The sequence below is a fragment of the Ambystoma mexicanum genome, chromosome 3q, assembly GCF_040938575.1.
Source record: "Ambystoma mexicanum isolate Mex_15411 chromosome 3q, UKY_AmexF1_1, whole genome shotgun sequence".
Lineage (NCBI taxonomy): Eukaryota > Metazoa > Chordata > Amphibia > Caudata > Ambystomatidae > Ambystoma > Ambystoma mexicanum.
In genome coordinates this window covers 34,542,935-34,564,021 of record NC_090926.1, presented here as the reverse complement: position 1 = coordinate 34,564,021, position 21,087 = coordinate 34,542,935, and the positions used below count along the sequence as shown (strand labels likewise).

At 45.0% G+C, this 21,087-nt stretch overlaps 2 protein-coding genes across 2 annotated transcripts in view; both read left to right on the top strand.

The window, feature by feature from the left end:
- Positions 1–21,087, top strand: part of PVALB (parvalbumin) — a 503,057-nt gene that overhangs the window by 428,749 nt on the left and 53,221 nt on the right. The gene's annotated exons all lie outside the window — the stretch shown is intronic.
- LOC138447929 (general transcription factor II-I repeat domain-containing protein 2-like) lies at positions 18,577–20,103 on the top strand. Its single transcript, XM_069604455.1, has one exon. It carries the CDS (start codon positions 18,577–18,579, stop codon positions 20,101–20,103), a length of 1,527 nt encoding a protein of 508 aa, XP_069460556.1.

Genomic DNA, 21,087 nt, shown 5'->3' with positions numbered 1-21,087 from the left:
GAACAGAATTGGTTTCCTACATCCAAATTCATGCTGGAAGTCCATCTTTAGGCTTCTGGGAAGCCATGAGAAACACTTAGCTTACTCTGGTAGCTAAAGGGGGCTACTTTTCCAAAGGTTTACTCAACTTTAACCCCAATGGGCCCATTGCTTCTAAAGGCCAATGGGACCACTTTCCTATTGAGCAACTTGATTTCCTAACTCTAAACTGGGAATGCCTAAACAGCTGTCTTAACTCGCCTGTGGGATGGGTTCTCTAGTTTATCTGGCCATTCACAACTTGTTTAACCCCTTCTTCCATTACGTGCTGCTAGTATTTTTACTGTGCTTTTCCCTTACTTGTTCCCTAGGGCCAAATATGGGTTGGGCACATTTGTGACAAGATTTTGGGGGCCGGTGAATCCATCTTAAATTTCCTATATCAAAAAGGTATACTCGCCTTTGAGTGTGGTGTGCATACCTGCCTTTTCCTTCTATGTACGGTTCCAGGTCTTAAAATCGCGGCAAAAATGGACGTGAATACAAAATATTGCGGCAAAAAATGCTGTGGCTTTGCCGCCACAATCATTTAAAGGGTGCGGGGGACACCCTCGCAACCCCCGGACCCATTATACAATTTAAGGGAAGCGGGGGACACCCTGCAACCCCTGCTCCCCTTAAATGGTATAATGGGGTACCACCTTTACCGGGTCAAACCACAGCATTTTTGCCCCGATTTCTTTCACCGGCAACATTTTTGCAGCGATTTTATTACCTGATACCTTATGTACAAGGGAATGGCCCTGTTAGATTAATTGCGCCTTTCTGGTGGGATGTTAAGATTAGTGGTCAATATCATTACTTGGCAGACCTGGTGAACCATCCATTAAGTGCATATTTTCTGGAGACCCTATGTCAGCTCCAATACATAGGGCCTGATCATGAGTTCGGCGGTAATGTAATTCCTCATTCCCCATTGAGCCCATTCGGGAATGCCCCATTCCCCATTGGGCTCAATGGGGAAAATTCGCGCTCTTACCGCCGGCGGATTTCCCACCGACGGTAATAGCGCAAATTTTCGGCGGATTTCCCCCCAGCCAAGAGCTGGGGAGAAATCCGCCGAAGTCCTGATTTGGCGGCCCCTTAAATCCGGCGGTAATAGCGTGACCGCCGGATTTAAGGGTTACCGCCAAAGTCGTGATGAGGCCCATAGTGTGGTGTTCATGTGAAATAAAATACTCACCTGTGATGTAGAGATTCATTTATATCTAAACATTTATATTATATTTTTAACCAAGATATATTGTGTGGGCAATCTTTTCTTGTGTACTTGTTGTGGTGGTTGACTTTTGGTGCGTCAGTTTAACTTGACGGTTTTTGCTTGTGGTTACCAGCAGAATGGTTACTTGTACTGAAGTAATAGAATTGTTGGCATAAGTAACGCTATGTTTTTTTAGTTCGATTACATATCCTGTTTTCTTAATTTTTTTACTTTGGTTGGACATGCTTTCATTTTGAATTAATTGAAGTAATCCTGTTTCAGTTGTTTATCTTACCAGTTCACTTGGCCTTCTGGAAGTGTATGGAGTGCCAGTGGCAGCCTTATTCACCAATATGATTGGGATCACTGCTAGTTTTGTAGTAGTGTGGGGGCTGAGTAATAATTTTAGACAGTACTCCTCACTGTACTCTTGCAGGACAGTAGTCATTGCGTCATAGGCACCGATGTAAAATGAGTGGACTGATTACTGTATAACAAATGTTAAGGGTGGATAATTGTGGCTTAATTCATGATTGCCTCCATGGCAGGTTCTGCCAATATCTGTCTTGAATCACATGGATTTGGTTTGGCAGGGTGCATGAACTAATTAAAATGATTATTTTTGACTACAGAATGTACTTAGTGGTGCATTCCCATACATGTGCGCTAGTCACTTATTACTGCAAGAAAACTATTTCTGTAGCATGTATGCATTTTTAAGTGTGATTCCTGGTCAATGGTCTAACACTTTTACATTGGGTGTTGCAATTTAAATGATCATATCCATATTATGCTTTTTACATGCAATTAAAAAGAATTCTAAGAAGGTGTGCTTAGCAAAGCATTTGAAAATAATTCAGCACAAGTGCAACTAAGCAAAAGCTGAATGATAATCAGTATTAGTCCGCAAATCATCCTACAAACTCTGTGATGCTCTTGAAGTAATCAGTAGGTCATCCCAGAATCATCCCCAAATCATCAGGGACAAACATGTTTTTTCTCTTGAAGTAATCAACAGGTCATCCCAGAATCATCTGGGGTAAACCTAAACCTGTTGATGCTCTTGAAGTAATCGGTAGGTCATACCAGAATCATCCCCAAATCATCATGGTGATGCTCTTGAAGTAAAGTCATCCTAAAATCATCAGGAACAAAGAGTTTTCTAAAATAGGGATGATGTTGGCACAATCAGCAAGTCATCTTAAGCTCATCCCCAAATCATCACCCACCATTCTGAGACATTTGCTGATGACTTTAACAGCGTGATGACTTCTGATAATGTTAGAATGACTTCTAATGTGGTTCGATGATCATCGAATGACTCCAGGATGGTCTCTAAAGTCATCCTTTTAGGACTATAATTGCCTCTGTCTGAGAACTCAAGCTTCTAGTTAGCTGGTGACTGCTTTAAAGATGACATAGAAAACCAGGGCCCATAGATCTATTTCATTCTCGAAAAAGGTCCACCAGTATCATATCTGGTCCTGGTGCCTCCCCCCGATTTTGTAGTTCAATCTCTTCCTTGATCTCTTTTAAGGTGAACATTAACTCTGGGTTCTCTTTCTCGATGTCATTACCTATGACTTTCTTTCCCTCTATGAGGGTGTCTTGTCCAGTAGAGGCATAGAGAAGGGTGAGTTGCGATCTCCATACCTCTTCTAGAATACTCCTGTGGATCGTATTATTTCCCATTGCTCATACTCCGGCTTCCTTGTTCCAGAAGGCTGAGCTACTATTATTGTTGACTGCTGTTAAATGTTCCTGCCATTCCTTTTCCACACAAGACCTCTTTTTGGTGTTCACAAGTGTTTTACATGAAGCTCTCAGGGCTCTCAGATTTAAATGATCAGAGCCCGAGGATTCTTTTATCTCTGTTATGTTTACAGTTTTGGCCTGGTGGCATTCTTTATCCTAACACTTATAATGCCAGATGATTTTATTCTGCACAGATTTTTTAAATTTCATGGCATAGGGCACTTTATGTGAAATCATGGATTCATAAATCTTGACAGTCTCAGTATCGCTTGGACCATCTTGTAGAAAACGTTCAAGAGATAGTAATAGCGACTGGCAAACGTGCAAAGTCACTTGTCATGACATTATCCCATGTTATTCTTTGTTTGGCATTGCCTTGTATGTTAACGTGTTTACTTATTTGTCAAAGTGAATACTGTTGGGCCTATTCCTACCCTTGCAGTCATTGGCAGGTGGTGGCTCGCTGCCCGATTGTCCACATGCATCACCTCTACTAAAGACCACTCTTTTGCGCTGATAAGAATGTAGTCAATGTGTGAGCTTCTTTTGCGTAAACATATGTTGGGCGCGATGGTTGGTTCCCAGCAAACCTGCCGTTACATGCTCTAAGCTTAACATTAGCTAGGATACGTGCATTCTCAAGGGCTGATATGTGCATTGTGGCAGGGTGTGTTGCCATTCAGTCTGGTATATCCCAGGCTGCATCCTCCTCCTCAAAGACACCCACCAGTTCCTTCAGTGCCTCAAACTGTGCATTGAGATCACCTACCGGTAGAATTGCAGATTCCCTGCACAGTTTCTCTGGGAGTGTTTGCATTCTGGCCTGAACCATCCGCAATGCATTATCAGCATTCATTATATTGGGTCTGGTATAGATATTATTTATAAGGATCAGGGTTAGAATCCTGTGACGGAAATGTTCGAGGGAGGAAAGACCAGAGATTATTTTTCCAAAATAACTTTCAGTCTTTTCTCCCCTGAACATTTCTGACTCGGCTCCCGCCCACACCACACCCCCACCACACCCCCAAGCCTCTACCCCCAACCTCCTACTTACCTTGTGGCGGCACACTTCGCTATGTGCCACCGACTCGCTATGTCCCGGTGACGCATGTTCCCTTTCACTTCCGTGATCGGGAACCGGCATGGCAGGGTGCCTTCCCTTTTTATTGGTTTGTACTTTTCAGGATCGGCTGTGGGGAACACCGCTGCAACCCACGCTAACAATATAGTGAACAGGCGTGCGGGGGACAACCCTGCAGCCCTTAGCAACGAATGGGGGATTTGGTGGAACTTTTCATCCAAATCTCCCAATCAGGCTTCTTTTTGCTGGCTTTTTGGACGTTTCCAAATATAATAATACTCTGAAACCCATCTTTCACAATATGGACATTTTGTACCTCATTGTACCAATTGATATATGCAGTGTACCCCTGTAAATGCATTTCGCTGCGGGTCCAAGTTTCTAGAAACAAGATTAATAAGCCCTGTGCGCTTCTTTTTGCCAAGTTGGTCCACGGCGTCTCCTTCCAGTCAATCAACAGCGTCTAGGCATAAGCTAGATGCTGGTGTTACATTTCGGCTGGGTATAGATTTGTTTGGGGAGGATGCCAATGTTCTAATGCCCTGATCCGCCAAGTGTTGGCCTTGCTGTCGAGAGATCTCGATTAGTCTTGCCTGTATATCCTGCTCATTAACAGCACGTTTGGTAATTGGAATCTGTTGCCTCAGTGGTTGCCCTCGGAGCTCAATGCTGCAGTTAGGGGACGGCAGAGTTCTAACCAATGATAGTAGCTCTTGAGCTATTTGGGGGTCTAACAGTGACGTAATCAGTGCTAGCGGGAAGGTTAACATTTGTTCTAACGCATGATGATAAATCGTCCCTAGTTACAGAAGTGCATCCCCTTATGTGGCGATTCCAGTGGGCACACTTGTTCCTAAGCTCCTGAGGTGTTTCGTGATGACCAGTCTGCAAGTTGGGTACCCTGTGCAAGTATATGGTCCTGGTCTGTTTTGTTGCAGTAATACATGACCCACTTAAAGACCAGAGTCTACACGCCTGCGCACGATGTCCAAGTTGCTGATGGTTCCAATCTAATTTGCTTGCTGACCGTGCATACCAGGACATAGGGAAGGGCGCCATCGTGAGTGATGGTTGAATATGAATAAAGTTATATATGCTCCCTAGATCTAACTCCATTAACCCTGGGAGTTTATGGTGTTTATGACTCTCTAGGGTTTTCTTGGGTTCCTGGGCTTGCACCCTTTGCAGGTTGACAAAGGTGGGTTCTTTAACTTGATTGTCATATTTTGCTCTGAGGGACTAATGATGGAGGAAGGCTTAACACGGTTGATCTCAGTGGAAGATTGATTTTCAAGAGTGGGCTGGTTAAGTTTGCCATGTGACATACTGTTCATGGTTGTTTTTAGGTGGCTACACTCATAAGTTATGAATGCCATCTGTTCTTTTTGGGGAGTTGGCACCATAGCTCAGCACTTTTGCACCTGTTATCTTTTCTATCACATTGCAAATGTGTTTTTTCTTTGTGTGACATGTTGTTTATTAGATTGTTGTCTGTGTGCCACTTATTACAACAGGCCTCACTGACATCTGCCGGTTTAAACTTGATTTTGGCCGTTTTTAGAGACCAAAGATCTTGTGTTGAGTCAACGCTATCAGCGCTCTCGAGGATAGAAGTTTGCCCCAAAGGGGTCAATCGGTTACTCATAGGGACATCATACTCAATTATTACATCAAGCGCGCCTTCCTTATTACCTTTGCTGCCCTCCACAACATTTCCGTTTGGTGGTTTAACTTGGCTCCCATGCTTGGAATTCACATCTGCTGGAAGGCTTGAGTTCCTGCTTCCTTCCTGATCTTTGTGTCTAGGTACTTCATATTTAGGGAGCGGGTCCTCTATAACTTGTTTTTGGGAGCACTCATCTCAGACGGTGTGGCCGAGGCCAGCCAATGTCTTTATTTCGTCGGGTAGATCGATGTCTGGTGCAATTGCGCTAATGCAGCTATTGTTTAAAGGCGGTCTACATGGTTTGTTAGAAGCAGGTATTGGCTTCTCTGCTAAGGGATAGCCCTTAAGTTCGACTAAGAGATTTTAGATCTCGCCAATAAGGGTATTGGCCTTGTTGACAGGCTTTAAAATGTGAAAGGATTTCCTTTTAGCTATATCATGCGATGAAAGGCCAGAGGTCGTTTTTCGCTTAGCCATAGTTCAAAAAAGTCGAAATTACAATCACAATTGTGCCTGGCAACAACCACTCAAAGTAGAGAAATAGTAAATTGTTACCAAGCAATGGTGCTAAGAGAAACAAATGTATCCTACTCTTGCGCAATCCGTATTAATAAATAAGTCACTTGAAAATTGTGCACAAATAAACATATTGGGCCTCATTACGAGGTGGGCGGTAAGGGATTTCTGGCACCGGTAAGGGCACTGGTGCCGGTAATCCCTTACAGCCCTACTACGAGTTCCCTTTGCAGGTCCTCCCTTAGCGCCTGGTTTTTCCAGGCATTAAGGTCGGGACCCGCAAAGGAACTCTAGAGCTAATAACGGTACCGCAATTTGCGGCACCGTTATTAGCGCCTTCTCCATTCCCATTGAGCCCTGTAGGGCTCAATGAGCGCCTTCCCCATTCCCATTGAGCCCTATGGGGGCTCAAATGGGAATGGGGAATGGCCCTGGTGAATGGGGAATTACCGGTCCCGCCAACCTTGGAATGGACCGGTAATTGCTCCATTCACCAGGGCGGAGTCGGAACGAGTTTGGAGGCAGCCATGACGCTAATAGCGCCATGGCTACCTCCAACCTCGTAATGAGGCCCACTGTATGAAAACATAAAAACACTTTTGAAAAGGGGGTGGAAGTTGGCTCATTCAGGGTGGAGAGGGAATGCCACGACAACTTGAGGGGCTGCCAAAGTCTGACTCCACCCCCTCGACTGCACCAAGTACCCAAGGGAAGTTCACTGGAAGGACTGATAGAGTGGGTCTGAGAATTGTGGTCCATGTACAGACTGGAATAAACTTGAGTTGAGTGGTGAGGAAATGTCAGCTCACCTAGAGGGGCTGCCAAAGTCTGTCTCCCCACTCACCCACTTTCAACAAATTGGCGTTCTTTGCACGGTCGGTCGGGCACTTGGTGTAGACTTTGCAAGAAACCCAACTGTCGGCGCCATTGGCTGTTGCGGGGTGGGTGCCCGTGAGAGGAGGTATTGGTGTAGGAGGCACAGCCGTGTATTGTGCTTCCAGATACCCTGTGTCCCAACTACCGGTGACCTTGACTATAACCCTCCTCCAACACGACAGGCCTCTGTTAAACATAATCAGGTCATCATCTTCCCATTTAGTCATGTTGAAATGGAGAGACAAGACTAAAGTACTGTGACGAGGAAGGGTTAGACTAGGAGTAATGAAGATTGTTGTTAACTAATCCCCACACCACTCCCATCTTTCTCTTCCTCATCCTGGCACTTACTAGTGAGGTATACCAAACATTGAATGTGCAAAGAACCACACACCAAGCTATCAAGTCATGTGAGTAGCCAGCACCACTTCATTCGTGATGATCAAAGGAGAAAACAGATTAATCTCCCTGACTCAGAGGGTACCAACCCCCAGTACCCCAGAACCAAAAGCACCTGTCCTCACCACCTGTGCAAGTTCAGCCGATACTGTTGTACAAAGGTGTTCGGGTTTGCCCAAGTGGCAGCTCTAAACATTTCATAAGTAGACACAACCCGAACCTCTGCCCAGGAAGTAGCCATTGTCCCTGTGGATCTGCCTTGTATGGCCAACAGTGGAGGAGTACCAGCAGTCTGATAAGCCAAGGATATGGCCTCACTAACCCATCAACTAATTGTAGGGACTGAGGCTTTGAAACAAAGGCAAGAGACCATGTATGAATACAGGGTCCCACAGCCGCTCTCAAAATGGCCCCGAACTGGGCCATTTTGAGAGCGGCTGTGTGACCCTGTATTCATACATGGTCTCTTGCCTTTGTTGTATTTTTAAGTCCGGGTGTCTCCAGACTTGTCACAGCCAGCTACTGTTGAACTTCAATGAACATTATTTTTCATTTATACTTTGAATTTAAGAATATTTTTTCAATCGGTGGTGCCCACTAACTTCCCTGTTTGACTGAGGCTTTGAAACCTGGACGATTCCTCCCAAAGGTGATGAAAAAGTTATCTGACTTCCAGAACGCTTCTGAACTATCTAAGCACACTAACACTGTCATTTGCACATCCAAATCGCTCCACTCCACTTCTTCAGGGGAGCCATGGTTAGGAAAGGAGGCTGGAAGAACTATTTCCTGAGACCAATGGAATTTCGAGGATACTTTTAACTTTAGGGAGAAAGACAGGAACACAACTGAGAAATAGTGCTTCCTCCTGCACTACCAAGTATGGAGGGCTAGAAATAGAGGTGGGCGAGCGTGGTTTGGCCTGGGGAGCCCGGACTCCAACAGGGGCTCCAGCCCTCGTTTCGGGCCGGTACGCCAGGACGCCACGGGCCCCACTATGGCTGCCCAGTGCACAGCAGACAATTGCGACAACGAGAGAAGAATAAAATAAAAAGCAGCTAGCAAACACTGCATGCAGGCCTGCTCACACACCACCCCCTGAGCAATGACTTCCTGGCCCGCCCCCAGCCAAATGGCTGGGGTTAGAACAGGGAGTCACCGGAGCAGCCTTGAAGAGGCTGATGGGAGAGGCATTTGACCCATTATCCTATTAGCTCTCTTTCAGGCTGCTTCCGGAGTGATGACAAGGCTCGGGCTGTGCAGTGCAGCTAGGAAGACCTACCATGATGGATTAAGGTTGGTATAGGCCCAAATGGGATTCCCCATTCCCCGTACTATATTTTTATTTCAGGCATTTCTTTCCATTTTGCCACCATGGGAACAGGAAGACAAAGGAGGCCATATGTCCCAGAGCCCTGAGAAACTCTCTTGTCGGTGTCCTTCAATAATGACAAGAAAATAAGTCTAGGCGACCAAAAATGGGTTCTTTGAACTAGAGATTCTGAAATGGGGAGAGACGGGATTTGCTCCAGTTGAGGAGAAAAGCCATCTCCTTCAAGATCCTGCATGTCAGTTGAATACTGACTTTGATGATGCTTTGAGTAGCCAGTCATCTAGGTAAGGAAATAACTGGACCCCCTGAAGATGTAAGATTTGCATGAAAGGACCCATGATCTTTGTAAAAACCCATGGAGATTACTTTAAACCAAACGTGAGGGCGCGGAATTGATAATGCCTTCCCCCCATGAGAAACTCGGGAAGCGCTGATGTTGTGACCAAACTGGGAGAGAAAATACATGCCCTGAAGATACAGGGAGCTATGAAATCTCCTTGCACAACGGGGATTACTTTCTCAAGGCATTCCATCTTGAAGTGGTGGGTCACAATGGAGCCATTCACGGATTTTATGTCTATTACCAGATGAAACTACCCTCCTGGTTTGGGTGCTAGGAATACAAGTGAATATGTCCCCTTACCCCTTTCACTTGAGGGCACTGGTCGGAAGGCTCGCTTTTCTAGTAGGTCTTGAATGGCCAGATGTATGGCTTTCGTCTTGGCTTTGTTTCTTGAAAAGGGGTCCTGATCACATTCCGAAGGTTTGCAGAGGGATCGAGGGCCTGGCGGGGGGGAGTGGTGTGGGGGGGAAGAGAAGAACTCCACACAGTATCCCCCATATAACCGTCTGAATGGTCAAGGGATCCTTGGCTCTTTGACTCAACTCCATATTCACTATAACCTTCATCGGTGGCCCCCCACTCAGCTGGTATCAGGACTTCTGTTGCTTTTGCGAAGGGGACGGTCCTCTGTTCCTTGGTGCCCACCTGGCTCTTTCTCGTCCTGGACTGCGAGCAGCATACCCGAAAGACTGAGGTTTATACTTAGCAGATAACTGAGTCTTGGTGTTGTCTTTCTGAGTTTACCAACATGCTTAACAGTGTGAAAACCCTTAGGGACTTTCTCTTCCAGAGTGTCTCCGAACAGAGTTTGGCCCGCAAATGGAATTTTAACGGCCATTGTCTTCTGATGGGAATCACTGTGCTAATCCTTTACATGTAAAGGCCAGCGGCTAGAAATGATGGATCCCATCACCATGGCTGCAAGTTTAACCCCATCATAGCCTAAGTCAGATAGAAATTCAACTTGCACCGTCTGAATGTTTGGTGCAGGATCAGCCCCATCCTGCAGAGCCTTTGAGACAGTCTGGAGACCACTGTTTCAGCTGTAAAGGCAGACTAAGGAGCGCTGCCCAATGACAAATGCCCACCTGCTTAGTCCTTCCTCAATGCACTGTCCACCTTCCCGTCCATGGCGTCTTTAATAGCCTGTTCCAGGGCCATGGAGGAGGGCCCCCAAGCTTGAAAGTATGGTGTCCACTTGTATCGTCTGTGTCATGAGCTTCTCTTCACCTTGGAGCGGATAAAATTTAGTCAGAAATCTTGGTACTGCTACTCTATCCAGGTCTCTCCATTCATGCAGATGTCCTCTTAGAAGAGGCAAACCCGTTTCCAGGGCCTTTTTAAAATTCAATGGGAGAATACTGGTTGCCATATCTGAAAGTGGAGGATCTGATGTAGTGAAGCCTGTATAGTTGGAGACTTAGATGAGCACCGAAGCCACAGATTCCTTATCTAAATGTGTTCTCCTCTAATCTCCATCCTTAAACTTCAGGGATTCAGAGGAATCGGATGATGAAGAAGAGTAGAAAGAACCAGAAGACGGAGCTCAGGTTCTATGTTTCTTCTTCCCCTTAAACTCTCTTCATGTGTGGTTTTCTGAAATATCTTCTGTAACAGCCTCTTCTCAGACCACTCAGTCCTTTTCTTCCTAGTTTTCTCTGGTAAGGAGGATGTATCAGCATGTTTCCTCTTCTCTGTGTGCTTCCCCGTGACCAATAATGCTATAGCGCCACAATACACAACCATGGCTTTCCGCTCCATTACATATATAAGAAAATGCGTGCTAGGTTTTTCTGAGGGACACCTGTATCCATGGCAACGGTCCCTGCATATACACTGCAGGCTGTTTCCATGGAATTTCAGTAAGCCAAACATGGCCCACCCACAACTCCTTACTGATGCACTGGACAGCGTCTGAGGCTCCCATGCCCCCACAGAGAAGACCTCCAAGCAGGGCACTCAGGAGCCATTCTAGAAGGCAGCACTAGGCCGGAAGTAATATGCTGATGTTACATGCCAAGCCTGATGCTTGGAAGGGACCCGGGATTCTGCATAAACTCAACCAGAATCCCAGAGCTGTGCAAGGGACTCAGGAGCCTAGCCTGTGGAGGGCCTCATGGAGCCATACGGAAGGTCCGCCGACAGGTTCTGCAACATTACTCCTTCTAGGTCTGCTAGCTGAGGATCAGATTCCTTTGAAGGTATGTCCCTGCCTGGGGCACAACATTTTTTTTAATGGGGCCTATCAGGTTTTAGGAAGGGGAGGGGCATTTGGATAAAATAAATAGAAAAGGGGTTCCTGGCAAGGTGAGACATCTCGCAAGTAAGTACTGGGACGAGGAAGTGGGATGTGGAGGTAGTGAGTATGTGCAACACATTGACATACATTGGCATGCTTAGTCGTCCCTCCTGTGAAATGGCCACAAAAGTCATGAAAACAAGGGACATCTCATAAAATCCAGATTTTTTTTGGGACAGCAAATGTCTCTGGAGTTTACACTCCTAGAACAGCTGACATAGCAGAGCTAGCTTCAGCACCACAGTGATCTAACAGGCTGCAATAGCAGAGCAGTCATTACACTCATCTAAGAGGCTACCATCATTACTCCAATATAACAGGCTGGGATGGCAGAGCTAGCCTCAGCAAACCACCGATCTAACAGACTCGGCTAGCAGAGCCAGTTCCAGCATCACACCAATGTAACAGGTTGGAATGCCAGAGTTATCCCCAGGATTAAACTGCTTTAAAACCTGGATGGTGGAACTAACCCCAGCATCCTACTTATCCCGCAGGCACGGATAGCAGAGCTAGTCCCAGCATCCCCCCAACAGAACAAAGTGAGATAGCTGTCCTAACACCATCATTACACTGATCTAAATGACTGGGAAACCAAAACTAGTCGCATGATTACACTCATCTAATAGGCTAGGAAGGCAATGCATAACAAAATGTGACAGCAGAGCTGCCCTCAGGATTGTACTGCTTTACCCGGCGTCGATAGCAGAGTTATCGCGAGCATTACAAGAATAGAACAGGCTAGGATACCTGAGCTAGCTCTGGCTTCACCCAGATCTAACAGGCTGGCCGGACAGAGTGCTAAACCCAGAATTAAAGTGCTCTAATAGGATGCAATAGCAGAGCTAGTTCCATCATTTCACCAAACTAGCCAACTGGGATAGGAGAGCTAGCCCAAGCATAACACTGATCTAACAAGTGGGATAGCAAATCTAGCCCCCACGATCACGCCAATCTAAAAGCCGAAGTAGCAGAGCTTGTCCCAGCATGAAACTGATCTAACAGACTTGGGTGGGAGAGCTAGCCTACAGGTTACAATGCTCTTACAGTCTAGGCTAGCAGAGGTAACCCCCTCCACTACACTGATGTTACAGGCTGGGCTAGCAGAGGAGCTATGCCTAACATCATGCCAATCTAAAAGGCTGTGATAGCAGAGGTAGCCCAAAGACCACATGGTTATGTTATGCTAAATTGACTTATACCGCACACTGTTACCATTGGCATGGTCACCAGGCGCTCACATGGTTCTCTAAGAAAGTGGGTTGGGTAGCTTAGTGAGGGAAGAGGGAGTAGGATAGAGGTTGTGCTTTTCTGTTGGTGCTTGTAGAACCAGGAGGAACTGGCATCTGTGCAAGTCGGGTTTCTAGGTGTGTTTGGATTGTGTGCACTGGGGTGATTGTGACCAGAAGGGCAACATCCAGTGACTGGGAGGTTTGTTTGCAGCAGTTCGTTTTTAAGGTGAATGTGTTTTTTGTGTGAAGTGAGACTGATCTGTTACATCATGTGAGGTATGTCTGGAGTATGCTGGAGAGGAGCGAGGAGCGTGGGAGGTTAGTGGTTGGTATGGTGTATTTGTTTTATTGATGGTTCTAGAATCCGTACATTGATCTAACTGGCAAGGAGGCCAGAGCTCAACCAATAAGTGCAACACTCTATCAAGCTGGCAATCCAGAGTTAACCCCTGCATCACACTTATCTAATAGGCTGGGATGGCATTGCTAGCCACAAGAATACACCGCTCAGACAACTGGGATAGCAGAGCTAGCTTCAGCATCATACCAATCTAAGTGGCTGAGATAGCAGAGCTGGCCTCGACATCACACTAATCTAACAGGCTCATATAGCAGACATATCCCCATCATTGCACTGGGTTGAGAGGCTGGGATAGCAGATCTACTCCCACCCTAACACCAATATAACAGGCTGGAATATCAAACCTAGCCTCATTATCCTACTGACCTGACAGTTTGAGATGACAGTGGTAGCCTCAGGATTGCATTATTCTAATAATCTGGGATAGCAAAGCTAGGCCAATCATCAGTTGTATTAGGTGACTGTTTGAAGTGGAGGAGTGTAAATGACTTCTTGACTACTGCAACAGCCTCCTTCTTTGACTCTGTGACCCCTCAAGCTTATCCAGAATAGGGCAGCAAAACTTATCCTTGGCCTTGAGCCCGGGGACCACACCTCTCTTGCAATAAAAAGTCTTCACTGGCTCCCGGTTGCTCCACGGATTAAATTCAAATCCCTCTGCATCATCCACAAGGCTGTCTGGGCTCGGGGACCACACTATGTTCAACATTAGCTCACTAAATACTCTCCCTCTAGACCACTTAGTTCCTCTGGCACCAACTCTTAGAGTGTAAAGCGGTTTGCTAAACAGAGGGCAGGGGATCGCTCTCCCTCCTTTGCAATAGCCACCCCCTGCACCTTGAGCAGGATCTTCTGAAATTCAGGAAGCTCCTTAAGACGTTCCTCTTTTCCTTCTCCTTCCCTCCTTCTCCCTTCTGCTAATCCCACAGTTGCTGAATCGATGTCCTGGCCCTTATGCATCCTCGGGGCCTTGACCTCCCACACAAATTCTTCCCAGCTCCTGTCTATCGACTGCGCTTTGCATCTGCACATCCTCTGCTCCGGAGGCTCACACTTGCACCTCCCGCGGCCCAGTCCGTGCAGCACTCAACACTCCTAGCACTTCGTCTATGGCTCACACACGAGCTTGGACTCCCCAGCACTTATACCCTCTTCTCTCTCCTTTCTGCACTTGCACGTTCTGAATACTCACAAAGCATAGTAGGTTTGTCCCTCTCCCTCTTCCCCCTCTGCTCTTAATTATTGTGTTGTAATGTAACTCCCACCCTTGCTCCCTCCTTGCCCTGTGGGCGCTTTGGAGCTGTTTTTTTCTTATTGTATAAGTGCCTAAAAAGTAAACCATAAATAAATAAATGCATGAGTGTGTCTAATATGCATGAGCGACCGAGCGCAGTGAGGGAGCCCGAACCAAACAAGAAGGGTTAGGGTGGTTCTCGCATGAGAACATTTTTAAAATAAGGATGCATTTTGCAGCACTTTCTGTGAAAAAATAAGTAAATAGCCACAGAGTTTGCAATCAATTTTGTATGGTAGCACATGAAAAATGAAAAAAACACAATAGATGCAAGTTACTTACAGTGCACAGAACCATCTCCCAACACATTTTCACTATGCCTTTGCCCACAACATATGCCAGCATATCAAATATTTTCTAGCTGTGACTATGCATGTCCTTGCATGCTGCACCAATATACGCCAGCATTACAATTTAAGGTGTCCCGGCCAGAAAAAAAGTCATGCCACAGAAATAATGTATTTCCACACTGGCTATACCAACATAGCTTGTGTACCAAGTAATCACAATTATGTTTTCTTTTACCCATGATGCTAAATACAAAAAAAACATGACACACAAAGAATATATGGCTAAACTGTAGCCACCAATTTAAGTAGGTCTAGCCACATAATAACACACATCATGCTTGCTTTACTCTTGAAGTCAAGTAAAAAGAAACAAATGCCATACCACAGTAAGAAAGCGGGCTGCAAGTGTGCTATACAAATGCAAATAAATAAATAAATAAATGATCACTGATGCCATAGGCCAAGCTAACCACGTAATAACACTTATCATGTTTCCTTTACCCATGATGCCTTGTAAAAACCTTCATGTCACTTTAAGAAAGTAAATGCAGACTGGCACTACTAATGTAGGCCAGTCTAGCCATGTAACAACACTTATGTTTTCTTTTCCCTTGATTTCAAGTAAAGAATTCCATACCACATTAAGAACATATATGCAGACTGACACCAGTAGTCATCAAATCGATTTATAAAATCCAAGTTAAAACCATAAGCGTATAAAGAAAAGTGTTATAAATTCATCATCATTCAAATATACTTGATTCTAGCAGGATTTTTTTTAAAGAAAAACAACAATTGAAAACATAACAAGATATTTTTACAAAAAAACGTTTCAGGTAGTGTGAGCACAACTGTTAAAATATGATTAAGACACCAACAAACAGAAATGGTTTTAGCTTCTATGAGACAATGCAATGCAACATTACATTGAGTAGAGCCGGACTGTATCAATAGCGGCTTCAGATACCTTGACCCTGGTTGAGAATAACTGGGGTAGACGGACATAAAGTGCAATTTATTTTCCTCCTGGAGATGGTCACAGTGACAACTTATCCTCCCGTCTGTTTACCATGTTGCTGTTTTAACTGCCAATGGCAGTCAATTCAGTAGAAACAATGTAGCATAGCGCCTAAAAAACAGAATTGATACAAATATTTTATAATTTGATAAATCCGCCTTGATAAATGAATTGCGTGTTGATATATGAATGTGGCCGAAAGACTCTTACAGAATGCTTATGTTGACATGAATCCCATAGTAGAGTAGGATTCGGGCCAGTGTAATCTCGTGTTAGTCTGCCTAGTGTTTAAGGATAGTTCCCAAAAAATAATCAACCAAACCGACAGTTGAGAAAAAGTTCTTAACAGCACTAAGCCATTTACTTGATTTACATTGATCAAGGCTCAAAATCTCCAATAAAATAGCGTTGTTTAGGGTTTAAGTAAATCGAGCACCACAGAAATATGAGCATTAACATAAGATTATGTGACATTGGTGTTGTTTATGTAATAGTTTGTTGGCTGTTGATGGCCAAACCCCTAATAGTTTTTGCAAAAGTTGTCATTCAGCGATGACAGGGCCCACACACCACTTGCCTATCGTGCAAGGCCAGATTTTTTTTTTATCGTGTGCCTTTGCCCTATTGCACCCAAACCCTGAATCCTAGTAAAAAGGAGCACTCCACCTGCTGCGTTTTTCATTTTCATGGCTGTTTTTACAACTCGGTTAGTCCAATTGTTTTTTTATGAAAATCTTACCCCCAGATAGTCAAAGTTCTCTACTTTGGAATTGAGGCTGGGATGGTGTAGCTAGCCCCATCATGACACTAATTTAACAGACTGGGATGACAGAGTTAGCCATGTCATTAAACTTATTTAACAGGCCAGGATGGAAGAGCTAACCCAAGCATCAAAACTATCTATTAGGCTGGCATAGCAGAGTTAGCCCCATCAATAAACTGATCTAATAGACTGGGGTGGCAGAGTTAGCACCCGGGGAAGGAGAGGCAACCTTCAGGTCGCTCGGATAGAGGGCTGAATCCCACAATCTCAGCCTGCGTTCCAAGCCGCCTGATGATTGCTTCCCCTGCCCCGCTTTCTCCCCCCCACGTTCCCCACCGGGTTTCTGGTCCATTGCCATCCCCCAGCCCCACTTACATGATTCATTCGGCAGCAGGTGCCATGGAAATGTTGTGTCCCTACTGGATGGGCGCCATGGAAATGGAAGAGGGGCTCTGCATGGGGCCCCACCTTGCAGATCCATGGCAGCCATAAGGAAGTATTTTGTTTGAATGAACGGAATGCTGTGAGGCACCCCATTCTTTTAAACAAAATACATTGCTCTCAGTACCCCGGGTTTCCGGATTCAAAACCCGGGTGCAAATAGCATTAATATCCGATCCATCAGGTGGTAACGGGCCATTACCAGATCCGACCCACCCAATCGGGAATTATTGCTATATTCCACTGCTCTAACAAGCTGGGATGGCAGAGTTAGCCCCAGCATCACAACGATCTAACAGGCTGGGATGGCAGAGTTAGCCCCAGCATCACAACGATCTAACAGGCTGGGATGGCAGAGTTAACCCAATGATTACACTGATCTAATAGGTTGGTACAGTAGAGCTAGCCACAGCGTTCTCCTGATAGAACAGGCTGGACTAGCAGTGCTAGCCCCATCATTACGCTGTTCTAACAGGCTGTGATGGTAGCTGGATAAAGCTTATATGGGGCTCGGTGGGGCAATCATTCTCGGGCCACAGTGAGGGCGTATCTGCAGCATATGCAGTAGCCAGGTGAGCTATATTATAAGGATAGAACATGTAACCAGCAGGCTATACACAGAGATCTCAGCAGCAAGCACCTGAAAATACAGAGTTATTTTGCTGGGATTGGAAACTGTAAATGCTAACCTATCTCACACGTTTTTCCCATATGATTTTTTTTATAAAGTGCGCATCTTCTAGGTTTTGAAAATGATGCAGGGCTTCTGTTTGCCAGCATTCTCTGCAGTGGTTTATAGAAGCACTTGAGTAGTCAGATGAAATAGAATTCGTAAAGAAGGGAGTTGAAAATATTCAGTGCACCTACCCCTAGGTGTTTATTAATTATGAACGTGTTTGATAAGATTGTCTCGCCTGGAAGCAGAACCCAGCAATGACTGTTATCCACTAGTCCAGTGGTCCTCCATCTACGGCCCGCGGGCCACATGCGGCCCACGGAGCGCATTTACCCGGCCCGCCGGGTGTTTTAGCCTCAGGACATCCTTGTGTTTCCGAAAGATGCTTTCGGAACACAAGGATGCCTCTGAGAAGTCCCTGAGGCCCGCGTTTACTTTAAAAACGCGGGGACCGCTGGGAGTAGGCGCACGCAGCGACGTCACTGACGTCCCATGCGTGCGCACGCCCATGGAAACCGAGGCGGAGAAGCGGAGAATAAAGGACCCGCGCTGGAGGTAAGTGTTTACCAGCGGCGCGTCCCTTCGGTGTTCTGACCACCGGTCCTGCTATGGCCGGAGCAGTGGTCAGAAGGGATGTCCCGATACCAGTATCGGGACTGATACCAGGCATTTTTATGGTATCGGGGACTCGTTTAGAGTCCCCGATACCATGCCCGGTACATAAGCCCCGCAATGTGGGGGGAACTATACTGTCAATGTAATGTGGGGGGAACTATACTGTCAACGTAATGTGGGGGAACATACTGCCAGCCTAATGTGGGGGGAACTATACTGCCAACCTAATGTGGGGGACTATACTGCCAGCCTAATGTGGGGGAACTATACTGCCAGCCTAATGTGGGGGACTATATTGCACCTAATGTGGGGGAATGTTGCTGGTATATTGTTTTTATTGGTATTTTACTAATAGCAATTTGGAATCCCTAGGAAACAATGATGTCAAGAAAGAGAAAAATTGACTCGGAGTGTAGGATATTCAAAGAACAGTGGACTTATGATTACTTTTCCATACAGTACAAGGAAAGAGCTGTGTGTCTGATATGCCAGAATATAGTGTCTGTGTTCAAAGAATACAATTTGCGTCGACACTATGAAACTAAACATAAAGATAAATATGATTGTTTGGTCGGAGAAGTGAGAAAAGATAAAATATTAAAACTGAAAAATACATTGACAGCTCAGCAAAATACTTTTGTGAAGCAGAAGCAGCTAAATATTTCATCACTGAGAGCAAGTTTTCAAGTTGCCAAGCTAATAGCGCGCACTGGCAAACCATTCGTGGAGGGAGAATTTGTTAAAGAATGCCTTCTTTCTGTTGCCAAAGAGATGTGTCCAGAGAAGGCCGATTTATTTAGTACAGTGAGTCTTTCAGGACCTACACTTACACGGAGGATTGAAGAAATGGGAGACAATATGTATCAGCATTTGCAAAACCTGACAAAAAAACTTTCCTATTTTTCCTTGGCACTTGACGAAAGCAATGATGTTCGTGATTCTGCACAACTTTTAATTTTTATTCGTGGGACGAATGACAATTTCGAAGTCACAGAAGAGCTTGCTGCACTGCAAAGCATCAAAGGAACAACTACAGGAGAGGATATCTATGAAAAGGTTTGCCAAACTTTGAATGGTTTGGAGCTGGACTGGGCTAAACTAGCCAGTGTGACAACTGATGGTGCTCCTAGCATGGTGGGGTCTAAGAAAGGAGTAATTGCTCGCATTAACCAAGAGATGGACAAACATAATTATTCTCATCCAATAGCCATACACTGCCTCATCCACCAACAAGCGCTGTGTAGTAAATCACTGAAGTTTGACTCTGTTATGACAATTGTGGTATCTTGTGTTAACTTCATTAGAGCTCATGCACTAAAGCACAGACAATTTCAGGAATTTCTGTCTGAGCTAAATGCTGACTATGGAGATGTTCTGTACCACACAGAAGTCCGTTGGCTGAGTCGAGGGAGAGTTTTGAAACGTTTCTATGACTTACTTCCACAGATTACAGCTTTTCTTCTTTCAAAAAACAAAGAAGTACCAGAGCTCAATGATGCAGAATGGAAATGGCACCTTGCCTTTCTAACAGATGTAACAGAGCTACTCAACAGTTTCAATGTGCAACTTCAAGGAAAAGGGAAGCTCATCTGTGATATGCAATCACATGTCAAAGCATTTGAAGTAAAATTAGGCCTCCTCATCAAACAAGTGAAGGAGGAAAACTTCTGCCATCTACCCACAACTCAAAATCTGTTAGCGGAAAAACCATTGGTTGGATTCCCAAACAAAACATGTGTGGATTCACTAGAAAAATTACAAAAGGAGTTCCAATTTAGATTTAAAGAGCTTCATCTCCATGAACAGGACATACAGCTTTTCCGTAACCCCTTTTCTATTGAAATTGAAATGTGGATACAATTTACCAAATGGAACTGGCTGAACTGCAGAATTGTGACTCTCTGAAAGACGCATTCAAGTCAAGCAGCCTTCATAGTTTCTATGCATCTCTCCCTTCCGAGACATATCCTCATCTCAGGAACCATGCACTCAAAATGGCAACCATCTTTGGCAGCATTTATGTCTGTGAACAGACTTTTTCCAGAATGAAACATCTGAAATCTCCAACCAGATCTAGACTAACGGATGAACACTTGCATCACTTGTTACGACTAGCAGTGACAAATATGGAACCGGACATTGACCATCTCGTTAGCCAAAAGCAGGCCCATAGTTCCCATTGAAATACTGGTAAGTTTGTTGATTTAACTTTACTTGTTCTTCATTTTAAATATTGTATTTATTGTATTTATTCCCGTTTTGTTTCTTCACTTCAAAATAAGATATATGCAGTGTGCATAGGTATTTGTTCATAGTTTTTTTTTTTAACTATAGTCCGGCCCTCCAACGGTCTGAGGGACCGTTAACATGGCCCCCTGTTTAAAAAGTTTGAGGACCCCTGCACTAGTCAGTCAATGAGTAAAGTATGGAGCGTGGGTAGGTTGGGTTGCTTGTGCTTAGCTCTTTAGTCAATGCAAGAGTTCCCACAAACGAGATGTCTAAATTGTATTTTATTGGTTCTAAACCAAAGTGAATTTCAACATAAATAGTCGGTCCGATAGCACAGCGAGTAGAGCGCTCGCTTGGACATCTGCGCAGAGTCTGCTGACGCAGGTTTCAATCCCGGCAGGGCCAAACCCAGCCTTTCATCCTTCCGAGGTCGATAAATGAGCACCACACAATGTGGGCAATAATAAGCTGCGCTCAGATGCCTGAGGGTTCATAGCGCTATATAAATGCTGAATTATTATTATCATTAATAGTTCATGAGGTGCCAACATACTCCATTTGGAGGGACGTGCAATTGTTTCGCCTTTACCCGGGCTTTCTCAAGGCACAGTTACACTACCTATGTGTATGACACAATATTGTGTGTGTGACTCAATTAGT

Coding starts and splice junctions, on each gene's coding strand:
- LOC138447929 (XM_069604455.1), top strand. CDS start 18,577: ATGATGTCAAGAAAGAGAAAAATTGACTCGGAGTGTAGGATATTCAAA.